This window comes from Danio aesculapii, chromosome 21, assembly GCF_903798145.1.
Source record: "Danio aesculapii chromosome 21, fDanAes4.1, whole genome shotgun sequence".
In the NCBI taxonomy this organism is placed as follows: Eukaryota; Metazoa; Chordata; class Actinopteri; order Cypriniformes; family Danionidae; genus Danio; species Danio aesculapii.
This window is the reverse complement of record NC_079455.1, coordinates 29,984,168-30,003,902: the sequence shown is the minus strand read 5'-3', so window position 1 is coordinate 30,003,902 and position 19,735 is coordinate 29,984,168. Positions and strand designations below refer to the sequence as shown.

The following is a 19,735-nucleotide window of genomic DNA, read 5'->3' as shown; positions in this document are numbered from 1 at the left end:
AAGACTGCAGTTCGGTCAGTTTTTCTAACGGATCTACGAAACAGACGTATCGTGAATCTGCTGGTGGAGTGATGACGCGTCGGTTTCTCATTATTATTCATAGCCGAGTTTTCTTATCCAATGATAAGACCCTGCTTCTTAATTATTTATGAGAGCACGTGCTTTCCGAAGGCAAGGCAGACCTGCCAAGCTGTGAGACCCAATGACTGGGTGAGACAGAGGCAAGCAGTATTTAGTTGTTCATGAAGTGTCATAATGTTATGTTTCCATGATTCACAGGGTTTGTTGCATGTTTTCCCCCACAATGCTGTCAGAGCCGATACAGCAAAGCTGTTGGATTGCAAATTACTGTTTATTCCTTTGCATTTTAACTTTGTAAACTATAAAATCATTCATCTCCTTACGGTTTGTGCCTCATTTTGTGAGCCAGCTGACAACAGTTGTTCACTCCCCTTTTTCCTCTGCTCTGCCGGCCACGCCCACTCTTCCCTCTGCTCACAGCACTCCATGCCTATCTCTGAGAACTTTTTGAAAAAATTCTGAGGTAGACTTGAACCGAAAGAGGGGGGTTTCACGGACCTTTAAAAGGCATTTTTATCAATCCGTACACAAGCTGATGATACTGAAAACAGATAGGGTCTAAAGCGCTCTATGACTGATTTCAGAGGTAGTTCAGAGGTTATATTCATTTGATGGGATTTCTTTTTAATAGTTAAATTGTTGTGATGTTAAACATTCAAACATCTTTCAAAGATTAAACAAATCAGCCAATTATACCATCTTTAAAAGCTTTCAATCAATCCGCCTACACCTGGATGCTCAAATCCCTTGATGTCAAGAAATCCTTAGTAAATACACTAGAATTATAACTAAACATTTTATTAACCTAATGAGCTTCTTGTAGATACAAAGTGGAACATTAGAAAACATGACTTTTTTTTCCAGTGCATTGTATACAGTAAGCCAATCAGATTAAAGCTTAGCAAATTGAGAAAGTACTTTCCAATTTCATGACCAATTTCAGATGTTCGGTGAAAAGACTGTTGTGCCGTTTGAGGCTGATGAATTTGAACGATCTTCCATTGAGTGAATAAAAGCTGTCTGGATTCCAGTTCATCACAGTCATGGTAAGAAAAAGACATCAATGACACTAGATGACAGTGTGTGAGTGTAGCAAGTCAGTGGATAAGGACTGTTCGCCATGGGCCAAATGTCTTGTTCTCTACAGAGTGCTGGTGCGAGTAGGATTGAATGAGAAGCACAAAAGCATAAAGAATGATTACTGTTCATTTTAGAAACTCATTTGTCACTGTATTTCCACTCAAGACAAGCTCTGAGGACTCAAACTAATTCCAGGCTACCGTGTTTATAAAGCAATCAGCCATAGAGTGCGATGTTTTGCTACAAGCCTTCAGTGGTGAACCGCCGGACCTTGCTGGTCATTAGCAGTCTCAGCATAACCACAGCCTGGCTCGCTCACTCTTCAACAAACTTTAAGATTTTCAGTGCCTTGAGGCTTAAAAACGATACTTATTTGACCTAAGGGAAATAGCCTCGTTTCATCCCAGAGCATTTTGAAGTTCGTAGGCTAAAGTCTGTCTGAGGAGAACAGAAACTAGTCTCAGAAAGAGAATCTCCTCAGGCTGACTCGCGAGCGGCAGTTCAAAGTGAGTGTGTGTGTTTTTTTGAAGTTGTGTGGTTTCTTGTAGGGATCCCACCTGCTTCTTTGCTGGCCTCGTCTTCTTCAGTGGGCTGGGAGGGATCGTAGTAGTCTGCGCTGTAACGGAAGGCCACGGCATTGTAGGTGCCTTCATCTGCTAAAGCTTCACTCAGTCTTTTATACTCTTCCTCTGCAAATAGAAAAAAATAGAAAATTCACATGAACAAAAATCCACTGCTTATCTTTTGAATTATCTGCAATGCTCAGCATTCTCATATATTCTCTTTATAGTTCTCAACGATTTTATGACTGATTCACAATGCTGCAAAGTTTTAAAACTTCTGATGTTGGAGGATAGATTAATGGATTTTTGCTGCAATTATAACTGTTTTTCTCACTGTTTCAACTGGGTTAAAATAATGATCCTAAAACTTCACACAAGTCATCATTTATTTTCCCTTGTGTAGCTTGTTGAACACAAAAGATAATTTTTGAAAAATATTGGTTCCTGGGATCCATCAACTTCCATGATAGGAAACAAATACATTACGCAAGTCAATAAGTAAAGGCTGACTTATACTTTCGCCTGGCATCATGGACCTCCGCTGACTGCGCAAAATGGACGAGGCTTTTATACTTGACACGTTCGCCACTATGATATTCTTTAAAATGACGAATTTTATAAGAAAGCAACCGCAAAATCAGACAGATAAACATAGAAGTAGGAAGTTTCCAGAACTATGTCATATCATTAATATTGTTCAAGATTATTAAACCAATTATTTTTACAAATTATTGTAATGATTATAAAAATAATTTAACAATCAAACTTTGATGCATCACTTGCTTTTGTTCATATCTCAGACAGTTCTAGCTATTAAAGTTTGTTAAAATATTAATGACAATAGAACATGGGTTGCTCTACAAATATATATTTTTTATTTTGGAAAGAATAAAAGCAAAAAAAAAAAACTTATTAAAAAATACTGACTGTTCAACAATTCACAAATTACTGTCTGGCTAGTTTGTCTCCTCTACTTATATGCTAAAAAGGCAATAATGGTCCAACATTTCTGACCATTATTACTAATAAAACCTAAAAAAACAGGACTTCAGTATATTGTAAACCGACAGGTTCAAATTTTCTTCTCCAGTTATCAAAGAAATAATGTGTTACTTCATTTTAGTTTTGTAACTATCAGCTTGTTTTAAATACAAAATTGTAATTTATACATCAGTGTAAATCCTATGAATGGTGGAAAAACTAATTATGTAATTGGAAAATTAAATTCTGTAATTATAGCAAATTTATCCCTCAAGTTTTTCTAAACTTTTCAAGAAAAACTTTCTGCCTTTCCCACTGCTGTAGCAATTTTAGCCAAGAATTATTGACCATCTGGTTATTTAGCGCTGTGCTGCGTGAACTGTTCACTCAAGTGTCAAAAAATTGTGCACTCAGTCGAAATCATATCGGTTGCACCCAAAGCGAACCTCAACACAGTCAACACAGTCAACACAGTCACCGCTCGCACTAAAGCGAATACGTAGAGTATAAATCAGCCTTAAAAGCAACCAACATTTTTCCAAATATCTTCTTTTGTGTTCAACAGAAGTAAAGAGTTAATAATGACAGATTTTTTATTTTGGGGTGAACTATCCCTTTAAGTTACACAACAATACTTTTGAGTGCTATCCATTTTCAGTTTACATTCATCATTCCTGTTTTTGAAAAAGAGATCTGTAATATTCTAAAATATTACAAAGCTTTGTAATGTTTTCTCTATAAATCATAGAAAGGTTTCTATAAACAACATAGTCCACATATATATATATATATATATATATATATATATATATATATATATATATATATATATATATATATATATATATATATATATTGATCCAAGGTTTACACCGTAATGAATTACGCCATTAAGAAGTATCATTCCGGTGTCTTGATTGGATTTTACACTTATAAAAACAGTGTATCAGAATCAGAATCAGAAAGAGCTTTATTGCCATGTATGTTCTCACATACTAGGAATTTGTTTCCGTGACAGAGCTTCTACAGTGCAACAGGATTACAGAGACAGGACAAAAAACAGATAATAAATATATTTAAAAAAAAAAAAAAAAATAGAAGTAAGTAGTGAGTGCAAATATACAGATTGACAAGTGTATGTACATGTATATGTATATACAACGTTATATGTGCAGCTGTTATGTGCAAATTGGCATGTAAAGTGTGTTGTTAAATAAGTGTATATGTGTGTAAAAGTGTATAGCAAGTAGTGATGTTGGTTCCGCAATTATTATCATCAAGTGTTCATCAAGTGTATTGATTAACTCATAGTAAAGCAGCACAATATTTTGTTTTAGCATCAATATTGCAGTGTGTGCATCTGCAAGCGTTACATCTGCAATATGGAGCCAGGATTATTGTTGACCAGGGCTACAGTTGAAATAAAATCTGAACTTTAAACTTTTGCAGTAATTCCACAGATTTACTAGAAATTGTATCATTTGAATGAGATTTTAAGATCTGTGACTTTGTACGCCAGTTTAAAGCATTAAGAGACATAAATTTATAATGTTTGTAAAGATTTATTATATTTATGTATAATGTCATCTGGTTAAATAGGTAATCTCAATATGTATCGCAGAAAAATAAATATTGCAATGTCTGTTTTTTACAATATCATACAGCCCTAACACATAGGTTAAAAAAATGCATGTTGTTGGCAAATCAAATGCTATGGCAATTAATTTAACCATAACCAAAGCAAAAACAATAGCTTAACTAACCCCAAAACGACCTTCTGAAGATTGCTTTAGTTCCCCTTGCATATTCACAACCAATCTGTGCATGCAAACAGCAACAGCATGTCATCCTCTTTATTAATCTCACTACACGATCACAAATACTAAAACAGCAATATAGAGCACAAGGACAGTTCAATATTAAACTATCAAAATGCTTTATTGCCGCTTATGGGATGTTAATATAGACAGCTTGATAAAAGTTTAACGAGGTTGGGTTTTCCCCTGAAGGGCAAATCCACATGATGACTATAGAGATAATGACTACGGCGTACTGACACTATCAGCATAGGACATCATAAGTCACTACCACTTACTGCACACTTTACTTTAAAGGCTGTTAAACTCGAGTCGAGGAGCATCATTTTTGACTTTTTGAACCTGTTGATGCATGCTGATGAGCAAAGACTAAGGGTTCCCTTGTTCAGTAGTCAGGGTGCTGATCAGGGTATCAGCCATTTGAGGTCTGTCTCAAATTGCTAAATTCCCTGAAAAGTCCCACAATGCAACATGAAAATCAGTGAGCATCGATGTGCACTTCTTTCCCTCAACAGAATTCTGGACCATGAATTTGATAACACAATATATATCATGATAATAAACATTATTGATATTGTGGGCACTTACAAACTTTACTTTACACTTTACTTAAAGGGAGAGTTCGTAAGTCTGTCATGACATCTTTATAATCATGACATGACATATTTTGTGCATGCTTATGATAATTGTCATTAGTTATGTCCTTTTAAATTACTGTTTGAGATGTATTTGTTATGACAATTTGACAAACAAATACATCATAACTTCTCCTTGTCATGACAACTACTTAGCATTACCGACACAACATAACTCGTCATAACTCTTTCATAAACATGATTATCAAGACACCAATATTATTGTATCATGAATGTTTTTAATCACATTTTGTATTTTATCATTCAAAATTCACAATAAAATACTTTATTACTAAAAAAATATATATTCAATATTAAAAGTTTTTATAACATTTATAATACAAATAATTTTATTAGTGCCATTAATATTTAGACAATTACATTTTGATGACAAATTCAATTTGTACCCCAGCCAAGAAAAAATATTAATGAAGTGGTTATGAAAATCATGACAATCATGTTTATTACAGATTAATGATAAGTTATCTCAAGTTGTCAAAAGACATCTCAAACAATTTCACTTTTGCATTTAAAATTACTAGGGCCAGACAGAATCTGCGGACATTTTTTGCTATTTCTGCGCAGAATTTTGGTAAAAATATGCAGATTTATGCAGAATGATTTTGGGAGTATCATAGCTAAAACCTTAATATATGAAATAAAAGTAATACATTTTTAACTTGTATTTAATGTTTTCAAGGCAAATCCAATTAGATCCACTTTATTTGGTAAACAAAGCAAGTCTCTCATATAATATCTACTAAAAGACAGAAAATATTACTTTACAAACTATATTGTAAATAAATCATATGAATATTTTCATATTAGTCAATAATATTACTGAAATTAATTTATAAACTCAAATATGAATTTACACACATTTACACAAGTAAATAAACAGAATCAATGATGGGCTAAAAATCTGCGGAATTCTGCGTGTGCAGACTCTGCCTAGACATAACTCATAACATGACAATTGACGACAGCTTGCATAAAATTCCATTCATATTCATGACGTGTAATGTCATGAGTATAAATGTTTCATGACAGTATAACAAATACTCCATTCAAGTAGTGCTACTTTTAAACTTTTAGACTGCCTTTTAAAAAACATTCACATTGTACTTGCAGTAGTGTTTATAACAGTGCTAAATACTTGGAGACTTAGGGCCCTATCATACACCCGGCAGCCGGCACAATACGGCGCAAGGCGCGATGCAATTGCTGTTTGCTAGATTCAGCTTGCCGCAAAAATTATTTTCACATTTTGCGTCACGTGGTTTAAATAGCAAATGCATTTGTGCTCATACGTGCACCCATAGGCGTTCTGGTCTAAAAAAGGAGGCGTGTTGAGGAGCTTTGCTTGCGCGTTGCTATTTTGAGGAACTTAAATAGACTGTTCAACAGACCAGATCAAATCTGTTAGTTGTGCGCCTCGCTTACACATTGCTTAATACACACAGGGTGTACAGCAATACGCAAATATCTTTACAAATGAAAAAGAATTAAAATATTATATATAGGATATAATAAAGATATATATAGGATATAAAGGATTAAAATATTACAAAACATATTATTTTCTAGCCTACATAAACATAAAAACCTTACTTTCATGCCTTCATCTCGGGGGGGCTTTTTCAGTTTATTCATAACAATTTGCTTTTGTATAATGTTATTATTATAAGCAGTATTATTTATTATATGCATATTTATATTTGTTTTATTAAAAACAAGCTTAGATTTGCCCACCTGTCAGGTTTTAGACCATCTGGGGCATAGCATGTGTATTTGGATATAACTCCGTTTTTTGTCCACACTTCTTATTATTGTTCATTCATTCGTTTGCTGGAAATTAGAACTGAATTTAGAAATAGTTTTGAAACAAATCTTTGCGCTAAACAAACTAAATTTATTATTTATAGTCTAATGGATGTCTGTGCGTACAAGAAGTTTCCCTATCCTCGAGAGTGAAAGTGAAACTAAATAATGAGGAGGCTCATCTCTCATTCTCGCGCTGTAGATGCTCTTTTAACTGTTTTATTGCTAGTGAAGCGCTCAGTTTTTCCAATTACAAAGTCAGTCATGTAAATAGCAAATGCACCATGGCACAAATCAACTGACTCCTAAAGGAAATGGGAGATGAGACTCTGATTGGTTTATTCTCAAAACACACCCATTAAGAGAACAAGCTCAACCCCGTTAGCCCATGCGCTTACGAATTTCTTCATCCTTAAAATAGCAAAAGTGGATTCTGACACGGCCTGAACGCGTTTGCGCCCTGTGCTTTGCGCATGGATCGTCAAAATAGAGCCCTTAATTGGTTAACTTAATAGCTCATACATAAACAATTACACTTATTAATCTGGCCAAAAAATGCTGGGTTTAAAAGAATTCCTTCATGTTGTCCCAACACAAATCGATTAAGTCAAATGAATTGTTTTCTGCAAATTTACGTGGATTGAACATCACAAATTAAGTTGTTCCCTAAAAAACCTAAGAATTGTGTTGTTTCAACTTATTTTAAATAAGCAGTTTGAACAAGCAAAATAAAAATTGTCATTTTTTCAATGTACATGCTGAATATTGATTGAAAACTCTGTGGCTATTTATAGGGCTTTGTACATTAACACAATCAATCTATACAAATGCCAAAACTGCACTACAGTAGCACACTTTCACTTTTCAGACGAGTGTTTAAAATAACACAGTTAATAATGCGTGGCTGTACATAGTTTCTCAGATCAAGGAAAAAAATCATCCTATTTAAAGTATTTTTATAGTATTTTTATAGTAAGTGACAGAGGCTAGGTCAATTAGCATTAGGCCTGTCACAATTATCAATATAATCGACTTCTCGCACAACACAAATACATGACCTCAATCATTTTTGATAAAAACAATTTCTAGCAATAATTTTAGCTGTTGGAGGTGTCAGTATGGTTAAAAAAAACACAGTATTTTTTAACTATAAATTACTTTTGTAACATTTTCATATGGGTGTCTGACAAATAAAAATAGATCTGGTGGAAGATATCGCAGCCTTTGTTATATATTTTTATATCTAATATTTTTGTTAACATTTGTTATTATTTATTTAGGATATACGTTTTCACATTCTGATTCCAATACCTAATTATATATATTTTTTAAATGACTTGAATTAAATTAAATATTCTTAAGAGAAAAACATTGTGTTGTTTGGAAGAGTGTACTTGCATTCTGATGACATTATATTTTATATATATAATATCGTTTATCGCAATGTAGTGACAAAAACAATAGATATCATGACAAATAGATATAGAAAAATAGATATTCTTAAGAGAATACCCAGGATGACTTATAGAAAATATATAAACCATATACTGCCACAAAGGTTTGTTTATTGTCATGTTGTTTAATCAGTTTCTATCTTCTTTTTCCACAGCTTGTAGTTGATGTGTTTTTACATGGTACCCTTTAGCTTCCAGTATGAAACAGATCTGTAAAATAAATGTTTTATATATATATATATATATATATATATATATATATATATATATATATATATATATATATATATATATATATATATATATATATATATATATATATATATATATATAGATAGATGAAGAAAATGAAAACTTTTCTTTTAATATACAGGATGTTTATTGTCTCTCAGTAGATATAAATGAATAATTGTCATTAATGTTTAACTGCAAGCTGTAGTTAAGTGACAAATTAGATTTTGAAAAATATCCTTCAACAAGAATATTCCAGAACAAGCTTTAACCACCACATAATAAATGACATTTGACATAATGTACAGGAGCCTATCTGGTGACCTTACATAACTTAGTGATAATAGATCTACATTGAACAGCTCAGCTTCTTTGATTTATTCAAAAACAAACTCAGCCATGTCAATTTTACGCTCTTTGCAGAGCACCAACAAGCACAAGTACCACATTCACGTTCTTTGAAATGCAATACAATAAAAGGATATTAGAGCAATGCACTTAAAGTCTGACTGCACCAGTCAATAACCATGAAAAGAAGGTTTTACAGAAGAGCACTGGTTTTAAACTTACAGTACAGGCAAAACAAAACCAATGGCAGGAGAAATCATTTCCAGTAGAAACAGCGTTTCCTTTAAAATAAAGAGTGCCACTGATAAAGAGCCAGTTTATACTTTCATGCATTTATATCTGCTTCTCACTGAGTCATAAGGAAATGTTTCTTACAGTTTATAAAAAAAATGCACACTTTAAATACAGTGAATCCAAATGTCTGCAATATATACAGTTGAGGGCAAAACTATTAGCCCTCTTTTTTCTTTTTCCCAAATGATGTTTAACAGAGCAAGAAATTTTTCACAGCATTTCCTATACTATTTTTTTCTTCTGGAGAAAGTCTTATTTCGGCTCCAGTAAAAGCAGTTTTAATTTTTTTTAAAACACTTTAAGATCCATATTATTAGCCCCCTTAAGCTAAATTTTTTTCAATTGCCTACAGAACAATCCACTGACCCCACCCAAATACCCTAACATGCCTAATTACCCTGGTTAAGCCTTTACATTGCACTTTAAAATAAATACTATTATCTTAAAAAATATCTAGTAGAATATTATTTACTGCCATCATGGCTTAAGATAAAAGAAATCTGTTATTAGAAATTATTTTTAAAACGATTATGTTTAGAAATGTGTTGAAAAAAAAATCTCTCCATTAAACAGAAATTGGGGGAAAAATACACATGGGGGCTAATAATTCAGGAGGGCTAATAATTCTGACTTCAACTGTAACATTTTTTAAATAATAAATATAGGTAATTTAGAATTTTATTTTTATATATTGTGCATTTGCTTGTAATTCATGAATCTCTATTAAAAGTAATATCACAGTTGAAAAAACATAATAATAATAATTATTATTATAATTATTATAATCAATAATAATAATAATAATAATAATAATAATAATAATTATTATTATTATTATTATTATTATTATTATTATTATTATTATTATGTTATGGTAATACAGTTGTTGTTTTTTGTCAATGGAATCAAAATGAAAAATGTGCCCTGTGATGTCGATATTTTAAATTACTGCTCAAATAGGAATTTTTTTAATAAATGTGAATTATTTTGTGACAATATTTTTTTAACTTTGCGATACATAATAATTCAGAAAAATAAGATGGTTTCAAAAAAGAACATAACAAGTAAACATCCTTAAAAGAGCTGGCTTTGCCAAACAAACAAACCAAACCAGCTATGACTTGAGAGTAAACCTAGGACTAAAGGGCTTGTCACTCCTAACCAACTGCAAAGACTTTTTAGTTTTGATTACAGATGACTGCATTGTCACCCCACAATGTTTGTGTGTCAGGGTCAAAGACTACACCCAACAAGCAGAAGGTACAGTCTGTGCTTACGTAAATAACAGCTAACAATAGTCTGCATTCCTGATTCAAAAAAAGAGAAACTAAAACTAAGACTGCTTATACAAATACAGTAAACAAAGCATCATTTGCATATTGTAAATATAATTGTGCTGAAATGCTCATGTAAGATGGCAATTTTAGAACAGCCTTCAGTGGTGTGTTATTATGCAGTGACTCATTTTCTAAACTAAACGGCCATTAAGACCTCTCTCACAAGGCAAGGACAAGCTGACAGTCGGCCATCATACATCAATATCAAGGGATGTGTATCATATTGTATGCACTATTCTCACCAAATCTTTTTTTTTTTTTTTTGGTATGTTTAAACCCATTAAGTTAGTGCCATTGCGAATATATTCATAACAACGCAAGTCATCTGGAATGAGGAAAAAGGTATTAATTATTTTCATTCAAAATAATAAGCAACACTGCTTTTCTTTTTACACATTGGATTTATGTAGTCCTACTTTTTTTTACAAATTAAGACTGTTGATTCCTGCACATATTTACAGCAATAATGCAGTCCATTGCTGCTAGTTGGCTGTAGTCGTTATGGGCTGTTAAAGGGTTAGTAAACCCAAAAATAAAAATTCTGCAATTATAACCACTCCCCTCATGTCGATCCAATACCTTGGATCATTTTTGGAACACAAATTTAAATATTTATTAAATATTTAAAATGTTTATCTGAGAGCTTTCTTGCTCTCCATGGACAGCAATGAGACGTTCAAAGTCCAGAAAAAGAACCAAAACATTTCATGTGACTTCAGTGGTTTGATTGTAATCATGCAAAGCTCCAAGAACACTTGTGTGTTAAAAACATAAAAACTGTAATAACTTCTTCAGCAGGGTCTGTATTAGACCAGGGTTCGCATTAGGGCTGTCACGATACTTGAATTTGGTACCAATTGGTACTGAAATTTTGAAAACGTCAACTTCCAGCAAACATTTGAGCGCTGTTGAGCCCATTCTTAAACTATGCTGATTTGCCTTTGTGTTCACATGCTCAACAGAAATTACTGTAATTGGCGGTGAAGGTCATCAGGACACTGAATTCGCAACTGTTTACGAAGTGTAACCACTGATACAGGGACACTGGAGCATTTCAAAGTTGCGTCGATCAGCTGTTTGTCTATAAACTGACACACAAGAGATGCTGATGAATCACTGCTTTAAAATGCTCCAGTGTCCCCGTATCTGTGGTTACACTTAGTAAACAGTGGCGAGTTCGGTGAACTGATGACCTTAATGGCCAATCACAGTAATTTCTGTTGAGCACATGACACAATGGCAAATGAGTGGGGTTTAAGAACGTGCTCAACATTGCTCAAATGTTAGCAGGAAATTGACGTTTTTAAAATTTCAGTAACGATTGGTACCGAATTCAAGTGGGCAACACAAAACATGCACCCTGGTGACCTGATGAGTGAAGAAGATTATAGACGAAAAGAGATTTATTTACAGTTTTTTTTGGCACACAAAAGTTTTTGAAGATTATATTATTATAGATGATTATAATGTTTTTAGTTGCTTTTCTAGACTTTTGCTGTAAACAGTTGAACTCTGAATTATTAGCCCCCCTTTGATTTTTTTTTCTTTTTTAAATATTTCCCAAATTGTGTTTAACAGAGCAAGGAAATTTTCACAGGATGTCTGATAATGTTTTTTTCTTCTGGAGAAAGTCTTATTTTAAGTCTTGTTTTATTTTAACTAGAATAAAAGGAGTTATAAATTTTTTGAACACCATTTTAAGGACAAAATTATTAGAAGTGTCTTGAAAAATATCTAGTCAAATATTATTTACTGTCATCATAGCAAAGACAAAATAAATCAGTTATTAGAAATGAGTTATTAAAACTATTATGTTTAGAAATGTGTTGCCTTAGACTGTTGTTGCATGCACTTGTGATATAGACGTCATTTCTCATGCATACTTTACAACACCTTCTAACCAAAAACAACTCTGACAGGTCTTGGTAGTTCATTTGGGTGTGCCAGTTTTCATCAACAACGTCTTCGCCAATTCAACATTCTCAATGGGACAAAAATGTGTGGATGGTGCAGAACACACTACACAGCCAACAGGCCAACAGTCAGCTTGGTGTGTTAGGGCCTTATAAAATAAAGCTATTTAAAAAACAACACTGCACTCCAGCTGCCACAAACTCCACATGCTTGAATTATGCATAGAGATTGACTGAACTGATAGACCGCTGTGCGTTTACCTTGCCTGGCCTCTTCTTCTAGTAGATCGGTGTGCATAGCCAGATACCTCTCCTCATCGCACAGAGCCTCTATCCTGGCCTCCTCCTCGGACAGCTGGTAGTCGTGATTCCACGAGCCAGCGTCATATTCCGAAAGATCATGTAAATGACCACGCCCATCATACCTGCAATACGAATCACGTGATTAAAGGCGAGAGGAAATTAACATTGGATTACCATGCAACAGATACTCACCAAACTGGAGAACCCTAAAAGCAAAGCTTTTTGTTTGAATATTCACATCTATGCCTTACTTTCAAAATTCTACTTGGCCTAAAAGGTTTGCGTGAGAAGAACTGAACAAATGCCTGTGCGGCAAAGTCAGGTGGCCTATACGACGCACTCAGCAGATCAACAGATGAGTGCACAATAAACGTACTAAATCACTATGACGCAACAGGCCTGAGAGTAAAGAACGAATAAATAAGCAGAAAACGCAAACAACTCTCCTCTTACCTTACATGGTTCAACAAACCATCCCAACTTACTGAGACAACTGGCATCATCTTTCCTACATTTACTGTAAAAGAAGTACATCCACACAAGCCCGAGCACATAAATACCTATCCGTAAGAACCCATATGGAGGAAATTTTCCTGCGCTCGCTGCTGAATTCCACTTCTCAGTTCCAGTTTCTTCGGCGAAAGAGAGAAGTGGGCGCTGAGGTGGCAATCGGGGCCTGGCGGGACCCCTTAGCCTTAATTGCTGAGGAAATAAGTTTGTATTACGTGATAGAGAGACACACACATACACATTGGAAACAAGAAACAGATCCATGCAGATTAAGGTGGCTCAATGCAACCTCAGTTCAACACTCCTGGCTTGTTATCAATTTTACATTTTTTTTAAAGGACTGCAGCTGGAAAAAGTGTGGAAGAAGAGAGAAAACACATATAGAACACAATATCTGACTACATGATACAAACAGTTCCTGCAAAAGAACAATGTTAGACTTTGGATCTACACAAAAAGACAGTATTTATAGAACAGGTTTCAATTCATAGACCAGATAATATGTGAGAACCACCTTAATGCACTGACTAATTTACAGCAGCAGCCTAGCAGGTAAATCTAATGTGAGTTTGCTGTGGTTTGCTTTTAATCGTTGAATGCAACACAAAAGTGACCACAGCAAATTCTCCAAGTGTTAGGAAGCAGAGTCCTTACATTACCCAGAGATTTGGTCCATATTTTGATTAATGTTAATTTGTTCTAATATCGAATATAAATGGGTCGAAGATGAAAGGAGGTGTCAAGCTAGACAAAATTAAAATGCAATATAGCTTTACATTTTTTCTTATAATACAGAGATGCCCAAACTAGGGCCCATGGGACAAAGTTGGCCCATGATAACCTTAGATTTGGCCCACCATCCCATCTGAGAAGAGAGGTGGAATGACGGGGATGGTTTTGAGATTGTCAATTCAAATCTCAAAAGTCTCAAATTAAGTCAAAGGCCGATTCTGTTTGTCAGATTCAGCATTGAACTACTGTGTTATAAATGTGATTATGTATTTACTGAAATAAGTTATCATTTCAAATGTTATACTGCATTAGATCATACAATTCAAAGTAATGTTTTCTATTTCTTTTGAATATATTAGAAAATAAATTAGGAAATTACCCATGGTAACATTACCTTCGGCCCAAAGCTCTCAATTATGTTCGGTTTTTCGACCTTTATACAAAAAAGTTTGGGAACCCCTGTTATAATGGATTTTTTCTGAGCCAAAAAACAATAACTATGGTGCATTTTGCCATGATAGAAAGAAAACACCCACTAAACGAAAGCCTAACAATAGTTTATTTACAAAAAAACAAGGATCATACAATGGTAGAGCTGTGCAATTGCAATTTGAAACGTTGCGATTAACTAATTGCAAGAGGCTGCAATACGAAAATATATTATTTAATTTTCCCCAACCCAGAGCAAATGCATGACTGCCGTCTGAGTGTTACAGTCTTACCAGCCAATAGAGAGAGCACACTTTCGTTCTGCCCAATCAGAATAGTGCAACAGAACTATGCGGAACTCCCACAATAAAAAAAACAAACAAACAGGAAAGCGCGAATGAGTGGGATGATGACATCTGCTGCTTCAGAAGCATTAATAGACAAATTAATATTTTAAAAAAGCACGTCGGTAATATGGGAATATTTTGGTTTCAAAGTCACAGACACCACAAAAACAGGTAATTTGTAAGAGCTGTCGCAGAACTGTTGCCAGCATGAGTAAATACAACAACCAGCACCTAAAAAAGCACCAGGTGGTTAGATGAGTGTGATTGAGTTGAAGCTTAACTAAAAAAATGTATCGCTAACCAAATCGAAATCACAATATCTGTAAAAAAAAAAAAAAATAGCAATTCGGTATTTTCCCCCGAATCGCACAGCCCAATTTATGGCATATTAAAAAACTATATTAATAGATCACATTGCAGACCCAACCTACTACCTGATTGTTTTGTTTTTTTACTTTATCACTACCCTTCAAAATACTATTTATTATCGATTTGTCTGCGAGAACTTCTTAGTTATATAAAATATATATTAGTTTGGGTATGTATTCTTTTACTTATTTCCAGTCAGAAAAAGTATGTTTTTGGATTCTTGCATAAATACATCTATTAAGGTTATGAAAATAAAATGCATTTTCACTGAGATTTTGACAATTTATTTTCACAAGCCTTGCTTGAAAATGAACTGGGATATACTATATTGTAAACTTTTATAAATGTACTATTGAAATTTAATTTGATGTCAATATCAAAATGAAACTCCACATCTTCGACCCATTCAGACACAATCACCCAATGCAACTTTATAAATGAGAAAGGACTCTGCCTCAGATTTAAACATGACCAGCCTAACGTTACACTGGTTTGTTGGTCTCTCCGATTGTTTTACATGGAACTGGTAATGTTCCAAACCACCAGACCACCTTCATCAGACTGGAAGACCAATACAAACAATTTTAGACCAACAAACCACCGGGCTGCTTTAAACGTCTTGTTTAAACCATTAACGGTGTTGTCATTGCACTGAGCTTTAAAAAAATCACAATCCAAGCAAGTTAACTTAGATATATCAATGTCGTTTCTTTTTATTCACGTTTGGCCATGTAAACATCACACAGTGCCCATCAGCTCCTCCTCCTGCGCTGCAAAACAACAAACATCCAAGGTCCCTTTGGAAGACATTAAGTTGGTTAAGTAATAATTCCCATTAGGTTTGTTTAACCGACCTATCGATCATGATGTTCTTGTCCCCCATCCATGGGATAAGGTGTTTGCCCTGATCGTGGTAGAAGGCCCTCTCATCGTCCCGGAACAGCTTACAGGCGTAGCCGAACACCAGCAGCTCCGCGTACTTGCTGCTGTCGCTCTGCTCCTTCGTCGCATTATTTTGCTCCTTTTTGCTTCCCCCGCGCCGATACATTCCAGATAATATCCACAAGACACGCCAAAATAAGTGATAGGCTTTTAAAAATGTATAACCATTTCTTTAAAGGCGGGAAAGGCGAATTATAGGTCTGCTAGCAATTGCTACAACACATAATAACACACTGCTGCTGAATCAAATATGGCGTGTTGGAGAAAGTCGCGTTCAGGGTCGCAGATTCGTTACTTTTTATATATTTGAAGCGAAAGTAGATCACATTGTTTAGTTTGTAAAGACATGTGGATATGATATGTGAGCATTTTATAATATCTAGATATTTTTTTTTGTATGGATGTAGATTAAAAATGTGGATATGTTTCTTATTGAAGACGAAAAAGTCGACTTGAAAGTGAAAATATAGCAGAGTTGACCTGAAATGTTCTCTACATAGAGGTTCCATATTATAGATCAAGATCAGTACTTTGGCTCCTTTAGAATTTTGCTTAATTAGATTTTTAGTTTTATAAAGAATAATGTCTGTATGATCTCTACTGTATTGTACTATATTTATTTTACTTTAACTGGAATTTGTAAACAAGAACATCAGAACTTTGATGAACATTTATTTCACCTTGTGCTTTTGCATCGCTTTAGGCTTGAAATAATTTTTGGAGAGTGTAGGCCTATATATTTTTTAATATTTTATTATTATTATTATTATTATTATTATTATTATTATTATTATTATAAATAGTTGTTAAGCTTTAAACAAAATAGCTATGATGCTTCTGCTATTTGATATTCATTTACTCTTTTGTAAACCATTTATTTAGCCTAAATCGTATTTTAGTCAATAAATAAGCCTTTTTTTTTCCCTGAATGTATGGTCATAGTCAGTAAAGTGTTTGAATGAGAGGTATAGTCACTGCTATGGAGGATTTGGTCAACTCAAACAACTATGTATAGAAGTTAGAAGAAATAAATAAATACCATTATTTGGAGAAAAAAAATTCAAATGCTGTTAATAGTTGTTACTGATTATTTTCAAGGTGAAATGGTGGCTCAGTGATTAGCACTGTAACAGCAAGAAGGTTGCTGGTTCGAGTTCCGGCTCGATCAGTTGGCATTTCTGTGTGCTAATTTGCATGTTCTCCCTGTGTTTCCACCGGGTGCTTCAGGTCCCCCACAGTCCAAAAACATCCACTAAGGGTGAATGGGGTAAGCTAAATCGTCAGTAGTGTATGGGCCCACTCACACTAAGCTATCCGAACCGTGCCCAGGCCTGTTTCCCGGATCGTTTAAGAAGTGTGAGTGCTCTGAATTGGGCTCAGGCACGGTTCACTTGGCTGACCCTTGCCCGGTTGGAAGAGGTGTGCCAGAGCACGGTTCACTTAGGCTATGGCCTTGTGTGTGAGTGCAAAACGTGCCTGAGCTCAAAACTGAAAGCAAGACGTGACTTTTAAGGAACTGTTTCATATGGATTTATTAACCATTCTTTCTGTTCAATGAACGCAAACTGTTGTAGATTATTAAAGACGCAAACCCCTCACTGCACGAAAGCTGCTCACCTTCAGCAACCTCCTAATTCCTGCAGCAAGAGGACTTTATGATTGTTTATGAGTGTCAAAAGTGGCTAATCTGTTTGGCAAAATATTTGACTGCGTGTCACTGCATCCCAAAACCACTAAACCGATATAACTAAAGAAATCTCCACTGTGCTGAGCGAGAGCGCTTCTCTACTGAACAGCGCATCATTGATTACGTAAGCGTGCCCAGGCCCGAATGTAATGTGAGTGCAGGCCGTCAGGGGCCCGGTTCAAGGCAACTGTACATAGTGTGAGTACACCCTATGATCTAGTCCTCCAGGTTGGGGCTTGAGCAGTGGGCTAACGACCCACCTCGTAAAAAATTAGATTTTCTACAACACCAATATGGTGTGACCAAATATCAACGGCCCTGGGAGTAAGTAAGTAAAGAATATAAAAGCTGAAAAAATTTGAAGTTTAGTCTATTAGTCATTTTAAGCATCTAATTGATCTGTAATTAAACATTTAATTTAATTCAGTTAAAAGATCACATTTGGTCAACTCAATTAATTGAGTTGTTGATTTCCTATTACTCCATCGAACTGAGGGAATCACTTTCCTCAAATCATTTGAGTAGCCTCAACGTATTAGGGTTTACAGTGTGGCAACCCCTGATGAATAAAGGGACTAAGCCGAAGGTAAATAAATGAATGAATGAATGAATGCTTTTTTTTCAAAGAGGTCTATGGTCCTTTTACAGAGGCCCACCTATACTGAAACACAACACCAGCATCTCTAAATTAAAACAAAGCTTCAGCATTTTCATATTGTTTCATTTTCAGGAGTTGACAATGCTGGATAGTGAAGATGCCAGGTGTAATGTTGAGCATATCAAACTCATGCCTTTAAAACAAAAACACATTAGTGTAAACAGTATTTTAGTTTCTATATTGCAGGCTAATTTCAACGGTTTTAGTTTGGAGTCTGTTACTGTTAATTATTATGTTAGTACACATAAATAGGGTATATGCACAGCTAGTGTTTCCCATACCAATAAACTTTCGGTGAATGGTTGATGTGACTTTTTTCAATTTTATAAGGTTCTTTTTACAGCATTGATGTAACTAAAATATGAATAGGTAAATACTCCATTGAAAATACTGGAGTAAAATAAATGTTTATATTTCAAAGACCCACTTTATTTAATATATCAATCAGGCAGTAAAGAAAACAGACCTTAAACACGGCGATTTTGTAACAGTATACAGTTCACTAGAAGCTTTTGACCCAGGTTATTAAAAATTTAAAGTCCTTCTGAATATACCCTCTTTACTTTGGATTTTCTCTTTTATTGCAGTCCTTTATACTTATTAAAAAATAATCAAGGTCAATAATTGGGCAATTAATGCAGCTCTTAAATTTCTTTACAGTTTACAGTTCCAGTGGAATTTATTAGCATATAACATTTCAGATAATAAGTGGGAAGTACCTGTACATTTATCATATAACAACAGTGATTGCACACAACATCGACTATATACACTTATATCATAGGTCTCAAACTCAGTTCCCAGAGGGCCGCAGCTCTGCATAGTTTTGCTCCAACTCTAATCAAACACAGCTGATCTAGTAGTGTCCAGTAGTCTTGAACACCTTGATTAGTTGGATCAGCTGTGTTTAATTAGGGTTAGAGCAAAACTGTGCAGAGCTGCAGCCCTCCAGGAATTGAGTTTGAGACTTATGCTTTATATTACTTGGATAATTCTGAATGAGATACGATGCAAGCACATTTATTACACCGTAAGTTGTGACCTTAAACTTAAAAAATGTATTCAGTTTTCAAGACAACATATTTTATTTTTAGTCAAGTTCAGTTCAGACAAAGCGTTCATATGTACATCAGTGTTGTGAGGTCAGGTGGAGTCACACTATAAGAATGACTTGGATGTATTTTACTTAGTCCAACTTAAATA

General features: G+C 34.4%; 1 protein-coding gene across 1 annotated transcript in view; it reads right to left on the bottom strand.

Moving 5' to 3' along the window:
- The window catches only part of sfswap (splicing factor SWAP), a 152,282-nt gene extending 135,845 nt beyond the window's left edge, over positions 1-16,437 (bottom strand). Inside the window, exons 1-3 of the mRNA XM_056445735.1 lie at positions 16,100-16,437; positions 12,817-12,980; positions 1,719-1,850 (exon numbers count right to left, since the gene is read on the bottom strand). Of these exons, the coding sequence (XP_056301710.1) occupies positions 1,719-1,850; positions 12,817-12,980; positions 16,100-16,293 (490 nt within the window). The 5' untranslated portion in view covers positions 16,294-16,437. The remainder of the gene's footprint in view (positions 1-1,718; positions 1,851-12,816; positions 12,981-16,099) is intronic.
- Between the last annotated feature and the right edge of the window lie 3,298 nt (positions 16,438-19,735).